The sequence below is a fragment of the Cricetulus griseus genome, chromosome 2 (genome assembly GCF_003668045.3).
Source record: "Cricetulus griseus strain 17A/GY chromosome 2, alternate assembly CriGri-PICRH-1.0, whole genome shotgun sequence".
NCBI lineage: Eukaryota > Metazoa > Chordata > Mammalia > Rodentia > Cricetidae > Cricetulus > Cricetulus griseus.
Genome location: NC_048595.1, coordinates 339,658,489 through 339,679,589, shown reverse-complemented (window position 1 = coordinate 339,679,589; position 21,101 = coordinate 339,658,489). Strand labels below are relative to the sequence as shown.

Here is a 21,101-nt window from a genome sequence, read left to right as displayed (position 1 = left end):
GACTTCAGATAAGTACAGCCTGTTAACACCCCCTTTGAGCCCCTAATAGGCAGGACTCAGGATTGAGTCCTGTTGCTGGTACTTTCAGAAGGGGGAAATGAAGGGACCAGCCCCCACTTTAGCAGTCATGACAGGCTGCAGAAAAGACATGTAGGACTCTGCAGGACATGGCTAACCTTGCTGGGCCTGTCCTGGTCACTAGGAAGGTCAGATACCCTCCTTGTGGCAAAGAACCAATCACAAGGTAGCTGGTAGGGCTATGCTTTATGGATCTGGGTGTGCTTTATGTACAAATGCACAACAGTGATGTGCAGAGCATAGCAACTACACTGGGAGGGCCAGTTGAGCAATCAACACAAGACAGGTGTGTAGGGAGCTGCAGAAAACCGCACCCAAAAGATGGCGCCGGTTTCCGCCTTCCGCCAGCCCGACGGCGAGCGCTCTCTGTGGTAAACAACTCCAAATATGGTGAAGGTCATGTATCCTCTTAATTCTGCTTGGAGACAACCTATCCTGGCGTGCCACGTAGGGTTAGGTGATTGGTAGATGTAGACTATATCAGGCCCCGTCTCCCTCGGCCCGGGGCCGCCGCCTCCATTATACATTGTACAAAGCAAAGAGGTTCCCGATTAAACTGTGTTTGAAGAAGATTCCTCGGTGTGGCGTCTTTCTTGCTGGTCAAGGGTGGACGCCGCAAGTGGTGGCCCGTACGGGGAATTCAGAACTTCTCACAGTCGGGGCGGCGCCGGTAAGTTCCCAAGGTAAGTGGAACTGTAAAGTCCGCGGTGAATGCGGAGATAGGTCTCCGGTAAAGGAGCACCAAGGTCCTCAGGAAAGAGGAGATAGGTCTCAGTAAAAGAGTACCAAAGCCCTCGGGGAAGAGGCAGTAAAGTCTCCGGAAAGGAGCAACACTGTTCGCGACAAAAGCGAACCGAAAGTAAAAAACCTCGCTTCTGCTTTAATTTGCAGAGTGAGAGTAAGTTAATGGACCCCGCTATTATAGTGGTGATTTGGCTGCTTTTTAATATCGCAGTGTGGGCTTTTGTTTTCTGGTGGTGTTATCCTACTTGCACACCTTCGGAGCGCGCTAACTAAGACAAAAGCACAATGGGATCGTCACAATCACATCCAATTTTTCTGGCTCTTCAAGAGCTACTTCATTCTAACAATTTAAGGTTAACTAAAGCCACATTACAGAGGTTCCTGAGTGAATGCGACACCATTGCACCCTGGTTTGCAGCCTCGGGCAATCTCACTGTGGATAGTTGGGATAAATTAGGGAAAGACCTGGATTTTGCCTGGGAGCAAGGAACGTTGAAGCCGAGTGTTCGCCCGGTTTGGTGTCTGGTGCGCAGCTGTCTAGAGGACAAAGGTGGAAATAAGAAAGCTATAACAAATGGACAGGCTGCCCTTGAAATGCTCCAAGAAGAAAGGTCAGAACAGTCAGAAAATGAGAGAACAAAGGAGAAACAGAAAAGGGATAAAAAGCGAGTCTATCCTTCTCTAGGAAGGTTGAGGAAGGAATTAAAAGAACCAGGAGAGGATTCAGAATCAGAGGAGGATATATGTGAGGATGAGGACATCATGGAGGAAGAGGAGGAAGAGATTATTGAGCTCATGGAAAAACATTCATTAAAAGTATCAGAAAAACAGCGTCCTAAAATGGCGACTGTAAAACAAGGGCACCGCCCTATCGCTCCTCCCCCCTACTGCTCGAAAGAGGAAGTAGGAGGTCCTGGTTGCTCCACCTTCTGTCCGGAAGTGTGGCTTACGGTTCGCACTGAGTTTCGGGTTACTCGACCACTGGCTTATCCAGTTTTTACAGACGGTAACCAACAGAGATATCATAAACCAATTGACTTTAAAATAGTCAAAGCTCTGACAAAATCGGTACGCACCTATGGGGTGACGGCAGCTTTTACAATTGCTCAGGTAGAGGCGCTCGGTCGCTACTGTATGACACCCAGTGATTGGACAAATTTGATAAGAGCTTACTTATCACCAGGACAATATTTGGATTGGAGAGCTTTTCAAATTGAGTTTGCCAATGATCAAGGTGCGATTAATCGCACAGCTGGTGATCAATATTGGGATGTGGACATGCTTCTTGGTCAAGGACGTTTTACACAGCAACAAACAGGATATCCTCCTCAAGTGTATGATCAGATTTATCAAATAGCCATTAGGGCTTGGAGGTCTCTGCCTAACAAAGGTGAGGTCAATGGAAATCTTACAAAGATATTACAGGGTCCTATGGAACCCTTTTCAGACTTTGTGGCAAGAATGGTAGAAGCTACAGGAAGAGTGTTTGGGGATCCAGATGCTGCTATGCCTTTGATCAAACAGCTGATTTATGAACAATGTACAAAAGAGTACAGAGCTACAATAACTCCATATAAGGGTAAAGGCCTTGAAGTCTGGATGAAAGTCTGTAGGGAGTTAGGGGGTCCGCTGACTAATGCTAGACTAGCAGCTGCTATGATGCAATTAACTAAGAAAGGTGAAGGTTCAGGAGCTTGCTTTAAATGCGGCAAGCAAGGGCATTTGAAAAAGCAATGCCCCGAGGGAAGAAACACTAAAGTCAATAACTTTGCTCCGCGCCCTAAGCAACCTGGCTTATGTCCTAGATGTAGAAAAGGAAATCATTGGGCTAAGGATTGTAGATCAGTAAAAGACATCAATGGACAGCCTCTTGTTCAGGGGTATGGAGGAGCCCGTTCAAAAAACGGACGACGGGGCCCACGACCCCAGGGCCCACAAATATATGGGGCCATGGAGGATCAGAACCAGGAGCAGAGTCCCAAAACCTGGCCCTCTCTTCGTCATCTGAGGGACCGAGGAGAGCCACTACAGGCTCCGCAGGGCTGGACTTACGCTCCACCACCAGACTCGTATTAACTCCCAGAATGGGGGTCCAGCTTGTTGACACCGATTTTAAGGGACCCCTTGAGCCTGGCACAGTAGGTTTGCTTATAGGAAGATCATCTGCAGCATTGAAAGGTTTACGAGTACATCCTGGAGTTATAGATCCTGATTACATGGGTGTAGTAAAGATCATGGTAGAATCTCCTAGAGGGATTACAGCCATTTCTCCTGGAGACAGGATAGCACAGTTACTGCTTTTGCCAAGCTTGCATGACAAGTTTCCAACACAAGCCAGAGAGAGAGGAGAGGGAAACTTTGGCTCCACTGGATCAAACTTAACTTTCCTAGCTTTAGACCTTGATCAACGTCCAACCCTTGAGTTAACAGTGAATGGTAAGAAAATCTTAGGCTTACTAGATTCTGGAGCTGATAAGAGTATCATAGCCACTAAAGATTGGCCCTCTGGCTGGCCTATACAGGTTTCTTCTCAAAGTTTACAAGGTTTAGGCTATGCTAAGGCTCCTGATATGAGTGCTAGACAATTGCCTTAAAAAGATCAGGAAGGGCATTCAGGGACCATGCAACCTTATGTGTTAGACTTACCAATTTCATTATGGGGAAGAGATTTGTTAAAGGATATGGGTTTTAAACTCACAAATGAATACTCAGAAACATCTCAAGGTATCATAAAACGAATGGGATACGTCCCAGGCCGAGGCCTCAGGAAACATCTACAGGGTCGTACCAGTCCTATTATTCCACAACCGAGACCAAAGAATCTAGGTCTGGGTTTTTCCTAGGGGCCACTGAGGGAGGTATTCCTATTACCTGGAAAACAGAGGAGCCGGTATGGGTTCCTCAGTGGCCACTTTCCTCTAAAAAACTGGAAGCTGCTAAGACTCTAGTGCGGGAGCAGCTGGATCTGGGGCATATAAAATCCTCTGTATCTCCATGGAATACTCCTATTTTCGTCATTAAGAAAAAATCTGGTAAATGGAGACTGCTTCACGATCTTAGAGCTATTAATCAACAGATACAAATTATGGGCCCTGTACAACGTGGTCTTCCACTTTTAACTTCTTTACCTGCATCATGGCCTATCATCTCTATAGATATTAAAGATTGCTTCTTTTCCATACCTTTGTGTGCCAAGGATTCAGGGCGTTTTGCGTTTACGCTGCCCTCTTGTAATCATAAACAACCTAATCTAAGGTATAAATGGATAATGTTGCCACAGGGGATGGCCAATAGTCCTACTATATGTCAGTTGTTTGTAGCAGAAGCAATTGCTCCTCTGAGAATGGACTTTCCAAAGATTAGATGTGTTCATTTTATGGATGATATTTTATTGGCTGCCAAAGATGATAAAACGCTTAATAAGGCATATACAAAATTGGTAAAATTGCTTGAGATACATAATTTAGTCATAGCCTCAAAAAAGATACAAAAGGACACTGTTGTTAACTATCTAGGGGCTAAGATTCTCCCTCATACAATTATTCCACAAAAGATAGAGATTAGAAAAGATAATTTAAAAACTCTTAATGATTTTCAAAAGTTGTTGGGAGATATAAATTGGATAAGATGTTATTTAAAATTACCAAATTATGAGTTAAAGCCATTGTATAATATTCTCAATGATGATTCAACATTAGATTCACCTAGGCAGTTAACTGCTAAAGCCAAAGAAGCTTTAAAGAAAATGGAGACAGAATTACAAAATGCCAGCCTTAAAAGGCTAATAGAAAATATGGATATTCTTTTGTATATGCTTCCAACATTCTCCCAGCCTACAGCTTTGCTGTGGCAAGATGGTCCGTTACTATGGATTTATTCTAAATCCTCCCCAGGAAAAACTATTGAATACTATCCTACAGCGGTTGCTGACTTGACTCAAAATGGGATACAACAATGTATTCAATATTTTGGGAAACTACCAATTAAGATCATAATCCCTTATACTGCTCAACAAATTAAGATACTTTGTAGAACTATGGATGATTGGGCAATTCTTCAATGTGGATTTTCAGGAGAAATAGATAATCATTATCCAAAACACCCTCTAATGTCATTTTTTAAAGAACATCCAGTCATTTTTCCTAAAATGACTGCAGCAGCTCCTATTGCTGGAGCCGCAAATATTTTCACTGATGGATCCAAGACGGGCTGTGGAGCCTACATGATAGAACATCAGGATCCAATACAATTTCAATATCAGCCTGGCTCCCCCCAGATTATTAAATATAAAATTGTTCTTAAAATGTTTAGAAATTGCCCATTCTCCTTTAATCTGATTTCTGATTCGGCATATGTTGTAAATGCTGTTAAGGCCCTGAAGGTTGCAGGACCTATTAAACCTAATAGTACAGTTTACAAACTCTTACAGGAGTTACAAAAATTGATCTGGCATCGCGATCAGAAATTTTTTATACAACATATTAGAGCTCATACCAACTTGCCTGGACCTCTATCAAAAGACAATGAGATCGTAGATCTCTATACTAGAGGGGAATATGTATTTTTCGCTTCCTCTATAGAACGAGCACAGCACTTTCACAAACAATTCCATATATCTACAAAAACTTTACAACAAAGGTTTCAACTATCTCGAGCAGAAGCTAGACAGATAATATTAAATTGTCAACAATGTATAACCTTCTTACACCCCCCTAGCCTGGGGGTCAATCCCAAAGGGTTATTGCCCTTAAAGATCTGGCAAATAGACGTAACTCATTTTTCAGGATTTGAAACTCTTAAATATATCCATATGTCTATGGATACCTGTTCAGGCATCATCCATGCCACCCCTATGAATGGAGAAAAGGCTCGCAATGTCATTGGACATTGCCTTGAGGCGTGGGCTGCCTGGGAAAAACCTCAACAATTAAAGACTGACAATGGTCCTGCTTATACAGCTCAATCTTTTACCTCCTTCTGTAAACAGATGGAAGTCCAATTAAACCATGGCCTGCCTTATAATCCCCAAGGACAAAAAATAGTTAAAAGAGCCCATCACACATTAAAAGAATGTTTATTAAAACAAAAAGGGGGAATAGGCCATGGTAGAACACCAAAGGAACAACTATCTTTGGCTCTCTTTACTCTGAATTTTTTAAATTTGGATTCTCAAGGCCTTTCTGCTGCCGATAGGCACCAGACTCAGGCACCTGCTCAGAAGGGCTATGTAAAATGGAAAGATATCCTTACGGGTCTATGGCATGGACCGGACCCGGTATTAGCATGGGCGAGAGGTTCTGTTTGTGTTTTCCCTCAGGATCAGCAAGACCCGGTGTGGATTCCAGAGAGACTAACGAGGAGGTGCAACAAACAAGATGAAGCCTCCGATATTGATCCTGCTGCTGATCTTGACAACACCGTGGCTGATCCAGGCCAGAGAACAAATCCTGTGGGCCATAGCGAAAGCGTGGCCAATTCCTTTGCCTGTTCATAGCACATCTAAAGTTTTGCCTGTTTTCTTTTCTACTAGTTGTGAATTGGGTTTGCCTTGTGTCAATTTAGATCCTGACACTGCCCAGTATTCAGCCACTAATATTTCTCTCAATGGAGCATTATGCTTCTCCCTTATTAATAATTCTAACCCATGCATTTGGTTGAAGAATGGTTCTATTGGCAATTGGCTTGATCCTCTTACTAATAACCAGATCTCGAGTGCTATGCTCACTGAAGCCCTGTCTCAGTTTAGTACAGGCGCTAGTTCTGGCTCTGGCACTGGTACAAATGGAACCAAAGATGTAAATATCACTACATTTCTGATGCTGATGGAGGGGCTCCGACCCTCAAATTCACGCTTTAGTCAAGAGAACTCCACTGCTCGACAAGTCTTGCCTTATTGTGCACCCAATCGAGGCTATCCACCTCATTGGACGCCTTGTCAGAGTCCGGATCACAAACTTAAGCAAATAGCTCCAGGTTTTGAATTTACTCCCCCTCTTGGCAAGTACCAGTATAACCTAACTCAGGGAGGTTCCCAAAGAACAGGCAGTAAAAATACCTGGCCATGGTTTCAATGGGTACTCTCTAACGAGCGTGGAGCATTTACTTCTCTTGAACCTTTTGCAGTTCTCCAGAATCTCTGCATAAGACTTCTTAATGTTTCTGGTACAAGGGATGAGAAGGGACCTTCTCTTAAGAATCTATCAATACATAAAGCTTTGAATAATCTCACTGTTCCAGCTAGCCCAGTATGCTTAAAAGCTCCTTTTTTCTTTCTGCTCTCTAATGCTACTGATGCTACCAAAGAAGTGATCTCGTGCAATTCGACTGATGTCTCCTGCATTGCTAGCCAATGTTGGAATGGTTCTGCTAATACAGCAGTAGTGATGAGGATTCCTATGTATGTTCCTATTCCAGTCAAAGTGGATACAGGAACGTTTCCCATTACGGAAATCATCAGAACCAAACGGGATTTTGGCATAACTGCAGCATTGGTTACTGCCATTACCCTTTCTGCAGCAGCGGCTACGACTGCCGCCGTTGCCATGGCTGCTCAGGTCCAATCAGCTGAGACAGTCAATGATATTGTGGAAAAAACAGCTACAACATTAACTACCTTGAGATCTATTGATGGCCACTTAAAAGCTGGCATTCTAACTGTGAACCAAAGAGTGGACCTGTTGCAGGAACAGGTGGATGATTTAGTAACCTTAACTTCCATAGGATGCATTCATTCCTTTTCTTCTTTGTGTATCACCTCCAGGATGGCCAATAATTTCACGGAGAACAGCAACCTGAGTTGGCAGTTGAGTGCCTACCTTCAGGGAAATTGGAGTCAACAGTTCGAGAACCTGACAGACACCCTGACACAACAGATTATTGCCGTGAATGCTACACGCCTGAGCCTGCCCACTGTTAATACCCTCTTAACTACCCTTAAGCGAGCCTTTAGTTTAGTTAAGGAATGGGCTGGAATAGGGGTTATGTTTTCCATGATGCTGTTAGCCATTTTTGTTTGCTTGTGGTGCCTATGCAGGATCAGGAAGTCGCAAAAATCCCAAGCTGCTATGTTGGTACAGGCCTTTGCTGCTGTGGAAGCAGGACAGTCCCCTCAAGCATGGTTATCCATGCTGACAGACAAATAGATGTCTGTCTCGCCCTTGCTGAGTGAGTAATGCGTATCTGAATCAGTCATGCTCAATGACGGGCACCTACCCTCATGCTGAGCAAATAAGCATACATGTGTTCCCTTCAACCTAAGACATGAGCCTGTGAGGGCGACACAGTAACTCTTTGACGGGTAAGATAGGGACACTGGGGTTAAACCTAAGACAGAGATGACTAAAATCTGACAACAGATAGATACTGCTACTCCTATAATATTAAAACAAAAAGGGGGAACTGTAGGGAGCTGCAGAAAACCGCACCCAAAAGATGGCGCCGGTTTCCGCCTTCCGCCAGCCCGACGGCGAGCGCTCTCTGTGGTAAACAACTCCAAATATGGTAAAGGTCATGTATCCTCTTAATTCTGCTTGGAGACAACCTATCCTGGCGTGCCACGTAGGGTTAGGTGATTGGTAGATGTAGACTATATCAGGCCCCGTCTCCCTCGGCCCGGGGCCGCCGCCTCCATTATACATTGTACAAAGAAAAGAGGTTCCCGATTAAACTGTGTTTGAAGAAGATTCCTCGGTGTGGCGTCTTTCTTGCTGGTCAAGGGTGGACACCGCACAGGTGGTCCAAGCCTGGAGACACACTAATCCTGAGACTATTGCATATCCCTAGACACTCCCCTTCTGCTATCCCATATATTCTCCACCTACTGGTCTCCTGGGTCTTTCTCCAGCCATCCTCTGAGGTGAATAGATGAAAGGTCCAAGCTAATGGGGTTAGCTTGTTAAACAACAACAATAAAAGACGCTTTGATTTTGCATTGAAATGGGTCTCTTGGTGATTTAGGTGTTTCAGAATTTGGGCACAACAAGTTAAACATAATTCCTGTTTTCTTGCTTTGATAAACAAGCACATTTGTCCTGCATTACTTGGTTAGAAGACTTTGTGACATAAAGTAACAATAGGAATAACTGTCTTTTCCTATACTATCCTGATGGGGGAAGTGCTTCTGTATATGTGTGTGTCTTATTAGATGATAAATAAAGTACTGTTTGGCCATCGAGGCAGCAAGTTAGGTGGACTAGGAGTCAAGGAGGATTCTGGGAAATGTAGTAAAGAAGTGGTGATCCAGGCAGGAAGTTTCATAGTGGGGAGACTCATATATAAGCAAGTACAAGAAGGAAGTCGTCCCTTTTTCTCTTCTTCCTGCTCTCTGCTCTGGAGTCACCATGTGATCCGCTGGCAAGAGAGGGTACCAGCAGAAGGCTCCTCGATAAGATAAGTCTTATAAAATATAGATTTATGACACTTAAGACAGAGCTAGTAGATGAGAAATCCTAGTCTTTGGCTAAGCAGCATTTGTACCTAATATAAGTCTCTCTGTGTTACTTTGGACCTTAACATGGTGGGGGGCAGAACTCGTACAGCCTGGCAGAAAGCACCCACTTGGCGGCAGGCTTGGGTGGCTTGGAGTAAAGACTTATTGTTACACTACCCTTTCTATTACTCTAGACAGACTATAAGACAAAAACAACCCACACATCTAACTGATGTTTTGCCATCCGACAGGCTGCTTTTGCCTTTTTTTTAACCTCTTGAATTATTGTATGTTGTAATGCCTGTAATTGACTTTGAGGGACAATGTGTGACAGTCTCACTGAACACTCTGGTAGTTTGAGTGTACTGAACCCCCATAAACTCATAGGAAGGGAATGGCATTATTAGAAAGTGTGGCCTTGTTGGAGGAACTGTGGTCTTGTTGGCACTTGTACATGATACACACCCTTAATCCAGATCTTGAGGCTGGGGATGGGGGCACACCTTTAATCTAGGTCACATCTTTTGTTAGAAGTGTGTCATTGTGGGGATGGGATTGATGGGGTAAGTCCTTCTGTGTATGTTTATCTTATTGGTTGTTGAATAAAGTACTGTTGGCCAATGAGGAAGCAAGTTAGGTGGGACTAGGAGTCAAGGAGCATTCTGGGAAATGTAGTAAAGTCTTGTGATCCAAGCAGAAAGTGACATTGCAGGCAGACTCAGAATATAAGCAGGGACAAGCAGAAGTTGTTGTCTTCCTCCTCTTCTGTGGAGTCGCCATGAGAGCACAGGAAGACAGGACACTTGCCACCACTGTCCTCAATAAGATAAGTATATAAAATACATAGATTAATAATTATGGTTGATACTTAAGACAGAGATAGAAGATAAGAAATACCAGTCATTGGCCAGCAGCATTGTACCTAATATAAGACTCTGAGTGTTATTTCGAGCACCCATGTGGTGGTGGGGCTCGGGCAGATGGCATAAAGACTTATCATTACATGGGATTATGGTCTTCTCAAGCTTCACTCATTGGGACAGTCAGATGACTTCTTGTCACCTGCAAGATGTGGCACTCTCAGCTCCAGCACCATCTTTGCCTGCTCACCATTGTCATGCTCTCTGTCATGATAGGCTGAACCTCCAAACGATAAGCAAGTTCCCTCAATTAAATGTTTTCTTTTTGAAGCGTTGCTGTGGTCATGGTGTGTCCTCACAGCAATAGTGAACCCTAACCAAGACAAACACACTGTTGTGTTTTCTAAAGAATATTTCAAGGGGGAAAATGGTTCAGGAAAGCTCATTTAACACATTGCACCAGAGGTGTTCTCTAAAGACAAAAAAGAAACGTATTTTTCTAGACTCAAACATGAGAATTGTTGTACTCATACAAGTAAGTGATTTTCTATTATTTTAGGACACTTTGGGAAAATTGATCAACCATGATTGTGTTTTCACATTTTTCAGGGAGCTTGACAATGCATCAGAAAACTGACCATGCCCCTGCAGTGTCTACTTTGCCTATGAATTATGCTTGGATTCATACTTTTCTTACTTATTCCCCTAAATGTATTAATTGTTTTCAAAAACATATTTTGTGCTATATTTGTTAATCTTCACAATAACCTTAAACTTTTTTCTTTTCTTGAAAGGATTTCTCTGTGTGTAGCTCTGGCTGTCCTAGAACTCACTTTGTAAACCAAGCTGGACTTGAAGTCACTGAGATCCACCTTCCTCTGGCTCCCTGAGTTCTGGGATCAAAGACATATGCCACCATGCTTGGCTCCATCTTAAACCTTTTAAGAACAAGAAAAAATTCAAGATAATATTTAAATTAATTAATTTGAACATTAGGTTTAAAAAGCTCAGTTGATTAGGCCCAGTTATGATTATATTACACGTTGTATAAGATGGCCATTACACTTAAGTTGGTACTCATCAAATATACTGTAATCTATTCAGATTATGGGCATCTATAAAGAAAAAGATGTGACTAAGTTATAATTCATTGCAATTAATATCTTATTAAGACCAAAGTTTTCAAGGTCATTTAGACACGCTATGGAGAAAATAAGCTTAATATTTTACCCTCAGGAATTAGAGTACTATTACAGTGTGTCCTCATCTAGCAGTTAGTGTCCCCCAAAGACACAGTCTATAATTTTATCTCCCTAAGAACATGAAAGTCATCAACATGACTGCTCAAATGGGAGCTGCTCAAGGGTGACTCCAGTGGACACACCAAAGCAGACAGGAAAAAGTCATTTGCTTCAACCCTAACCAAAGAACTATAGCCACTAAGGAAAATTAGGAGTGGAAGATACGGTCTTTCAAGAGAAGAGAACATTAATTTTTTTGTCTGGTGCCAAATGGTCATCCCTGAAAGCATACATAAAAGTAACATTATACATACTGAGGTTTATTTTGGAGTACATATGTATACCTATGCACATATGAATTCAATAACAATGTCTTAAAAGGCACCATGAATTTGAGAGAGTACAAGACACATATGGGAGGCTTTAGAAAGGAAGGTTTGCAAGAAAGGGAAGGGGGAAGTGTTGTAATTATATTACAATCTCAAAAGACAGGGGGAGGGGGACGTTAAAAGGACATTCAGATCTTGTTGAAAACAAGAACAGAAAAATCTTTGCAAATGTTTTTTTTTTTTTTTAATCTCTTTGAGATAGACAAAAGACAGTTGTCAGGATCCAGAAGGATTTAAACAACTTCTATATCACTCACTGGTATCTTTCTTTGTACTTGTATATTAACTTTTCCCAACATTAATTCACTCAGAGACAACAATAACCTCTGTAATGTTATGACAAACCTGTAACAAAGCTTCAGGATTATGTTTAAATATCCCAAGTGAACACATCTAAATTTCAAGCAGTTGTCTTATTACAAATGGAGTCTTCTGTACTAGATTCCAGCAGGGGGGACAAGATGGTTTCATGGTTCATCGATCTTCTTTTCTCTATCTCTGATGACAAAGATCTCCTCCTTTTTCAAAATATAAATGCAATGATCATCTTGATGGAGTTCCATGTAATTGTCATGATATTCCACAAATATAGACAAATATGCCTTTGAATTAACTGTTTTCCAGATGCCAGGATTATAACAACTCAGACGCACAAGCTGTTGGTACCATACTGCCTATCACTCTGACTATTATTGTAACTAATCACACCATTCTTGTCTAACCAAACATCTTTTGATTATTATTATCATTTTAGAAGGGTGGGAAAATGTGTCAGCTTTGTTAGTCTTATATAATTGAAAAAAAAAAACGATACTCTAATTTTAAAATTTGGAATTCAGGGAAAAATCTCCACATTACATTGTCAGTCCCTCAAAAAGACATTATTAAACACTGGAATGGTGCAGATGAATTATGCTATACGAATATAGTGACTATCTTAACTATATCTCCTTTCTAGTAACCATAATGTGATTTCTAGATCAAGAAAATCTATTTTGAGATGACCACTTTTAACCTCCATTTAAAAATTATTCTATTATTAAAATAATTCAATAATACATTTGCTGAAATATGTTTGACACACATACTTTCAGTAACTTGGGGAAACAATGTCTTACCTTTTAAAAATTGAATGCAGTTTTTGCTTGTCTAAAATAATATTTCTATTCTGTGAGTTTCATACAATGATATAGTGTATATTATCATATCTATGCATTGATCATATCTAGCCATCCGCACCACCATTCAACTCCCCCTAGTACCCCAAACCCCTCTCCTTCCCAACTGCAATGTCTCCTTTTTTTTATAATTCCACAAGTCCAGTTAATGCTGCTCATATGCACTGGAATATATGTTCTACTGGGCTTGGGCAACCTACCATGAGCAAGTTCCCAAAGGAGAGACAAATTTTCTCCCTTAGCAGCCTGAATTTCATATCTTGATAAAAATCCCTACTTTAAACACTTGATTAAGCAACATAAAAATGTAAAGAATTATTTCTAAAAGCATACTTTATTCTTGAAGTAGGTGAAAATTATTCACCAAGATATGCTCTTTGTCAAATGAGATACTCAGCCTACATATACTATTGTGAGAAATATGTAAAACTCTCATCTTTCATCATTTTACTCTAAGCTGTTACAGTTTATCCTGAAAGCCAATTGAGCATCTTCAGTTTGGAAAATTGTAGCTGAAATATGGGTTCAATTGACCAACTTTCATCTGATATGAGATGCCTTGCATGAAAAGTTTACGATTGTAAATTAAAAAGAGTAGATATTGTAAAACAGTTTAAACATTTCTAAATAAGATCAGCTAGTTTTCCAGAATGTATTTTTAAGATGTATGCTGGTCAGACTTAAAAAAAAAAACTGTTCTGGGTGGCATGATAACCAATAGTATTTATACATTATGACTTCATACTTCTAGGTTTTAGTAATATATAATCGGGTTTTTTTTTGTCTTTAGAAAGTTCCTTCCTGTATTTATTTGCTTGAATATCATTGACATTCAAGTGCTTCAGGAATTATGAGGGTTAATTATATTATTTAAATAAATTGTTTCAGTCAGGGACCTGACAGAAGAAATAAGAATGTTAAGAAGTTTCCACACAGTCTCAAATTCAAATTTTTCTTCAGTGGTGTCTGGTTTTCATAATATGAAGAAAGAACTATTGTTTCAACATGCTGACATTTTTAACAACTAGAAGTATACTCATTTTTATTGATGTTTCAAATTTCAAATGCAGACTTGAATGTAACTAGACTTGCATTTGGTTTTTCAAAGTTTAAAACACAGCCATTTGAATATCAAGAAATAAATTTGAAAAATAATGTAGGATACTTTAAAGCTTTATTTCTAATGTTAATACCTATATTTTTCAATTATCTGAAGTGTTTAATAATTTATAAGTATGTATCTGTAAGCATGCTTTGAATAAATTTGCTACTTACTTCTTGGTTTCACCTATATAAGAAAACGCATGTGTTCAGAATACCTTCCAGTACCATGAACATAGGGGTGAAGGCTCTAGGTAGGAACCAGCTTGACTTCTATGTGTTCAGTGAGTTGGTGAGTGCTGTATTCAGCAATAAGGCCTTACCGTCAGTTTGTGGATAGCAACCAATAACAAAGGAGAGATGTAAACACTAATCCGGCTGCAAACTCTTTGATCTATAATGTTGACCTTCTGGCAAGATACACTGGTGCAATAGTGGCACAAAGCTTGTGGGGATAACCAACCAAGATCTTATGTAAATTAAGGCTTACTAGATGCGATGGAACCTATACCAAACACTGTTTGGGTGGAACCTGAGATTATTTAACCCAAGAACCTAGAGGAAAACAAAGTACTAGTGTTTTGCTGAAGTAATGTAGCAATAAAATGATTCCTAATGACATTTTGCTATAGTCATAGATCAGAGCCTTGCTCAGCCATTATCAGAGAAACTTTCTCCTGCAGCAGTTGGGAACAAAGGCAGAATCCCACTAGCTAGACTATGTGCTGAGTGTGAGACCTTGGAACATTCAGCCCTAGATGTGTGTCTCCATCAAACCTCTTCTATGAGGGCTCAAGAAACTCTGTGGAAGAGGAGGTAGAAAGGGAGTAAGAACCAGAGGGATGCAGCACCCAAGGAAATACAGCAAATAGTAACTCACAGAGAGTGAGACACCCTGTACAGTGTCTGCATGGGTCTACCAGATGTGGTCCTAGAGCTGAAAGGAGAAGTGGACACATGCCCCCATCCCTAACCAAGAAGCTCCAATTGGTAGCCATTTGCAAGTGAAAAATTACTTTCCTCCAATAAAGTCTCACTGGGGAAATAAACAACTCTTATGGACAGGCTCTATACCCAGCAGGAGGTAGCCAACATGGAACAGATTCAAAGGCCACTTTGGAGGTTCATCATGTCAGGGAATTTGTTTATAACCTTACATGTCCTTTGTGTATAAATTATGGCATCCAGTTCTGTATTTTTACAGGCTTCTTGTGTGTGTGTCTCTGCACCTATATGGGTTTCTCCTGAGTTTTCTTTGGCTCATTTTCTTCTGTGTTTGTTTGGTTCTATTCTGATTTCTTTCTTTTTGTTTTATGTTTTTATTTTATTTTATTTTATTATTATCCCTTAGGTGCATATTTGTTTTCTAAGGAGAGACAGAAAGAATGTGGCTCTGGATGAGAGGGGAGGTGGGGAACTAAAAGAAGTTGGGGGAGGGGAAACTATAATCAAAATATATTAATGAAAAAAATCTACTTCCAATATAAGAAAACAAAGAACCCCCAACTATGTAAAGTATAATAAAAAAACAAAGAAACATACTAGAAAATATTGTTAAGATCTAAGTAATGAGAGAACACAGACTGTCTTCAAACTGTGCTTCCTTCTAAACTTTCTTAAGTGGGTCTTCAAGGATATGTACCTCAGCATGGAATGTAGAACATGAAATGGGGATGACTGAAAAAAAAGGAAGAAAGAGTTGTGCTTGGAATCTAACATTGAGAACAAATAGATATTCTTTTCCAAGAACAAAAGGAAGAATCTTACAATAAGTTGATATTTTTAAAAAGTAAAAACAGTGTGGTAAGTAAACAGCAGAACTAAAGTGGCATGTGCACGGATGGGGGATTGCAAATCCAAGGTCCTGGAATGTCTATTCCTCAAACTCATGTGACTCAACAAGCTGATTTCAAAATGAGTTCTTGAAAAAGACAATAGAATTGAAGGAATTCCTCTTCTCCATGTCTCTCCTTAGCTTACATCCTGAAATTCAGTAAGCACAAGATAACTCCATTTAATCTTGGGAACCTGCTCTAGTTTCCAAGGGTAAATCCATTTATTACATCCTAGAATATTTTAAATCCTTGTGCTACCAGTCATCTGATGGGAGCCTTTTTCTTTCTTTCCTTCTCTCTCTCTCTCTCTCTCTCTCTCTCTCTCTCTCTCTCTCTCTCTCTCTCTCTCTTCTATCTTCATTCTTCCCTCCTTCTCTCTCATTCCCTTTCTTTCTCCCTTCCTTCCTTCCTTTCATCCTTCCTTTCTTTCTTACCGTCATTCTCTTTCTTTTTATTTCAAACTGTTTTATTGAAGAAAGAAAAATTTTTAATAAATTTGGTGACGCCTAAGTGTACAGTATTCAAAGTCATGAATAATGTCCCTAACATATAACACCACTTGGTGCTCACTGTTTTTATATTTTTAAAGCAGAGGGTTCCAGTTAGGAGGCCTGGACAGTCTATTGGACCTCTGACAGTGAAACCAGTATTTATTCCTAGTGCACAAATGGACTTTGGGAACCCATTTCCCAAGGAGGGTTACACTCTCAGCCCAGATACAAGGAGAGGGGCCTAGGCCCTCCCCCAAATGATGTGACAGACTTGATCCTCCATGGAAGGCCTCACCCTCCCTGGGGAGTGGATGGGGGTGGGATGGGGAGGTCAGTGGGGGGCATGGGAGGATGGCAGGAAGAGGGAACTGGAATTGATATATAAAATAAGATTGTTTCTAAATTAAAATTTAAAAACAGCAGGAAAAAAAAAGCAGTGTAAGAGAGAAAGATGCCATGTGACAGAGTTCAAGTGGAGAGGTTTTTTTATTATTTAGAGAAAGGGATCATAAAAAGGGGAAAGTGCAGGGGGAGACTGGCTTCCAGGGACAGGAGCAGCAGGAGAGAGGAAAGAGACAGAGAGAGACAGAGAAAAATACAGAGAAAGGGAGAGAAAGAAAAAGAGGAGCATGGGAAGTAGACAGGGTTCTTTTAAAAGGGAAAGCAGTGAATGTGCACAGGTGGTTCTCTTAGTGGCTGCAAATGATGGCACATCCTGTCAGAACCCAAGGACAGGCTAGCACAGATGCCTGAATACTAACACTCACTATCTCACACATAGAAACTGAGAAACCTGCCAGCTCCATCAGCGTGAATGCCCTTAACAACCACACTGTTTCATCTCTATCCCGTATTTCTCCTGTGCCTGTTCTGTGTTTAAGTATGTTTAGGTCTATAAATCCCACTTTGTTATATTTGGCACAGTATTTAATATAGAGCCAAACTGTAGAGAGTCCAAGTCTGCAAGCAATAGCCTATAGCCTATCCATGTAGGCTTATCTAGGACCCATTGGTAGGAAGAAGTTATGTGAGTCCTGGAAATTGTGGGTCTTTGAATAAGCAAGTGCTAGGGGCTGAACTTGCAGACCCAGGGCCATACAGCTTCACATCCTGAAAGTAAGGAGCCTACTGCTTCAGAATTTGGAACCAGAGACTTTGCTATAGGTACCCAAGCTGGAGGCTTATTGCTATTAGTTTTGACAACCAGCAGCCCTGATACTTAACACTGTCTATAATCCTTGGCTTTCACAAGTGACTAGTGGCAGTGTTAGACAGCAGTGGGTAGCCACAGAAAGCTTCTAGCATTTTAACTCTCAAACCACTCTCAGCTGCTGCAACCCTCGGACTACAGTCACAAGTATCACAACTTTCAGGTGTATGATGTAGGGATTTTACAGCTTCAAGGCTTATAACTCTCAGTTCTCCCATTCCATGATTCATTATTCTTGACAGTGCTTAGATGAATAAGAGCTTTCAGACCTATGATGTCTGGTACCATTGGTCCTCAAGGCAATGCAGCATCCTAGGTCTCTTTCAATGAGCAGAGGCTGTAACTTCTCATCTTCCACTCTTAATAACTCTCACCTCTCCATTGATTCTGCTTTGCATCATTACTATCCCAGCAACTCTCTGGAATTTTTCAGCTGCCCTATCACCACAAGAGCTGCTCTGTGTTGTTCTATCTTTGGCACAGTAGTTGTACCTTAATCTACTGCTATATCAGCCAGAAATTGCAGTTACCAGCCTGCTTCTTTTCTAGGAGAGGCCTGGCCACACAGGTCACAGCCAGGCAAGAATTCTGTTCCCACAGGCACTGGCTCTGTCACTGCCACTAAAGGTAGCTTTAACTAAATCTCTGTCATTCTATTTATAAATACAACTCAAGATTCAAAGGCTGGGGTGAAAACCTGCTAGCTCAGAGAGGCTGGGTCATAACTAGCTAACCTTCTCTCCTTGCTGGCATCTCTGAAATGACCAGTGCTTCTGGTTTGCCAAACCAGAAAAACCTGTACCTTTCCAATTCCCTCCAACTACTTCCTATCCCTCCTGATGGTATCTAGTGCTTTATTATTACTTTCTGTCAACTAATTACTAACTCAGCCTCCTGACCCAAGGTCAATTTTAGTTAATCAATGCAAATGAAAACTCAAGGTTCACAGTGTGATCGAATTATCTCCCAATAGCCTTCTGTCTGTCTGTCTCTCTTTCTCTCCACTATCACTGATGTTCCTTCACTGCTTAATTTTGTTCATTTTCCTGTGTTTATGTGGGCTGGAACCCATAAGTGATGAAACTAGGTATTTAACTTTGGTGAATTCTAAGCAAGGTTTTGAAAAACAGCTTCATTCCAACCTAGTAATAGTGAAACTCAAGGAAAGTGATAGAGGATGGACAGCTAAGAATGAAAGTCAAGATTCAGAAAGTTCTTGGTCTGTCTATATTAACAAAATGTAGTGAGAATGTTCAGCAAAGAACTCAATAGGAAGAGTGAACTGAGCACTTGTCAAAGAGATCTCTGTGTGTGTGTGTGTGTGTGTGTGTGTGTGTGTGTGTGTGTACAAGACCACCCTGTATCACAGCACTGCAGGCAGGCATCTTTCCTAATGGAACTTCAGAGAAAGGGCTGTTTCTCTCAGGCATCCAGATGCTAGATCTCTTCCTTCATTTTTTCCTTCCCATTTAGTGGCAAGGCTGCTTATATGGCTGCCCACACTGTAATTTAAAAGAATGCATTTTATTCAGCTCTGTATAAATTAATACTGAATAGTATGTCACAGGATTTTTGTGAATATCTAATTCATATAAGACTTAGAAGACAGTTTGGATGAGATGTAAAATTTTAGAACAAAACTTCTTTAACTGTTGAGACAAAAATGAACATCTTTTGCATATGTCAATTTTATGAATCTGAGAGCTCAGGAATTCAATCCTATGGATTGGTGACTATTTCCCACCAAAATTCATAGATTAGAGCCTTAACACCCAATATGGCAGTGCTTAGAGGTAGGATGACAGCAGAAGAACAATATGTTGGTTAAATCACATAAGTCATAGTAGTTTTGTTACAGTGCCCTTAAGTACTTGAGATAGATAGCTTAATAGTAGGAAACTGTGTGTCATGCAAGGTTCTGTAATTGATTCTCATCTAAAGCTATATGTGAAAGATGCAATCTGAATAATACTGCTTGCCAGTGTTTTCCATGATTTGGGAAAGAGGTTGCTTTGTAAGGTCTATGATTCATTTCAATTCATATGTAGCAGGTAACAACAGACTATTCCTGAAGTAATGGAGCATACAAGCTAGAAAAAAAAACTCAGATAATTTTCTAATCAAAGCTTTGTATATAACTATTTTTAAAATCATAAATAGATACATATTAAATGTAAAGAAAAACAATAAAATAGAATTAATATAGAAGAAAGTTCAAATTATAAAAGATAGGAGACAAGATAGAAAATGTCTACATGTAGATCTATCATTTATAAAATAAAAAAATAAATAACACATTACACACATTCTACATTACTTTATTTTAACATAGCAATATAGTGTAATAACATACCTATTTTATTTGTATGTTTTTTCCTGTGCTTCCTAATTATGGATAGTATTAGTTCATTATAGTAAAACATTATAATTACTTAACTAAGTCTCAGAACCAATCGATATAAATGCAGGAAAAGATAAAAGATAAATAAATCACCTACAAAGTTTTTATGACAAGTTCAATGTAAAGTATCTTTAAGCATCTTAAAGAGATATTAAAACATCCATGAGCTGCTACTTCTCATCAAAAGAGTTGAAAAATAGAAAGATTACATATAATAGTTTTGCTAGAGTCTTAAACAGTGGAATGTCTGTCATCATAGCATAAACAACAGGCTTTTGTCCCTATTCATTGACTGATGATCATTACATAGTATTCCAAGGCTAGTCTTTCATAAAGCTTCCACCTACTCTCCCAAGTTCTCTATTAAAATATGTTGTTTTGCATTGATTATCTTTAAGATGCTGAGTATCATATTCAAACCACTGTTTCCTACACCATTAATCCCAGTGTCTCTTTAATTTCTACTATGAAAGATGGGCAAGACCAAACCCACCTCTTCTGCTAGTTTCATACCATGTGATGGTTAACCTTCATTGTCAAGTTCCCATAATATCTTTAAGCATATTAAAGAAATATTAAAACATCAGTGAGCTGCCATCGCACATCCAAAGTATTGGTTTCACCTAAGAAACACACCCCTGTGTGTGTCTGTTAGGGCCTTTTTAGTTGTGACTGAGATGATGGAAACATAGCTGAATCTGGTCAACATCATCCCATAGGCAGGGGTCTTGAACTAAAAGTGAGAAGGCAGACTAAGCACCTGTGTTCATGTTTTTCTACTTCCTCACTACAGGTGTAATGAGTCTAGCTATATCACCTCCCAATGACACACTTAAAGCTGTTCATTCTTCCATGACTGCCCCACCATACTGGACTACCTACCACTTCAAATGGTGACCATAAGTAAATCTTTCCATAAGATGTTTTTGTTATGGTTTTGTCATAGCAACTAAAAACATAACTAATACATACCTCAATGTATGAAGATTCATTTTACTAATGTTATGCACTTTTCAACATATATTAAGTGCTTTTAGTTACATTTTATTTGCAGTTTACATTGTTTTTATATATTCTTCAATAGAGTTAATTAGTGTGTGTTTATCCTAATTGATTCCAAAGATCAATGAATGACAAGAACTATA

The 21,101-nt window shown here is 40.1% G+C and overlaps 1 protein-coding gene across 1 annotated transcript; it reads left to right on the top strand.

Annotated features, from left to right (window-relative positions):
• The first annotated feature begins 729 nt into the window (after nt 1-729).
• Nucleotides 730-20,853, top strand: LOC118238197. The gene is made up of 3 exons (XM_035438789.1): nt 730-748; nt 6,140-7,845; nt 20,750-20,853. Exons 2-3 carry the CDS (start codon nt 6,198-6,200, stop codon nt 20,851-20,853), a joined length of 1,752 nt encoding a protein of 583 aa, XP_035294680.1. The 5' UTR covers nt 730-748; nt 6,140-6,197.
• The last annotated feature ends 248 nt before the right edge of the window (nt 20,854-21,101 follow it).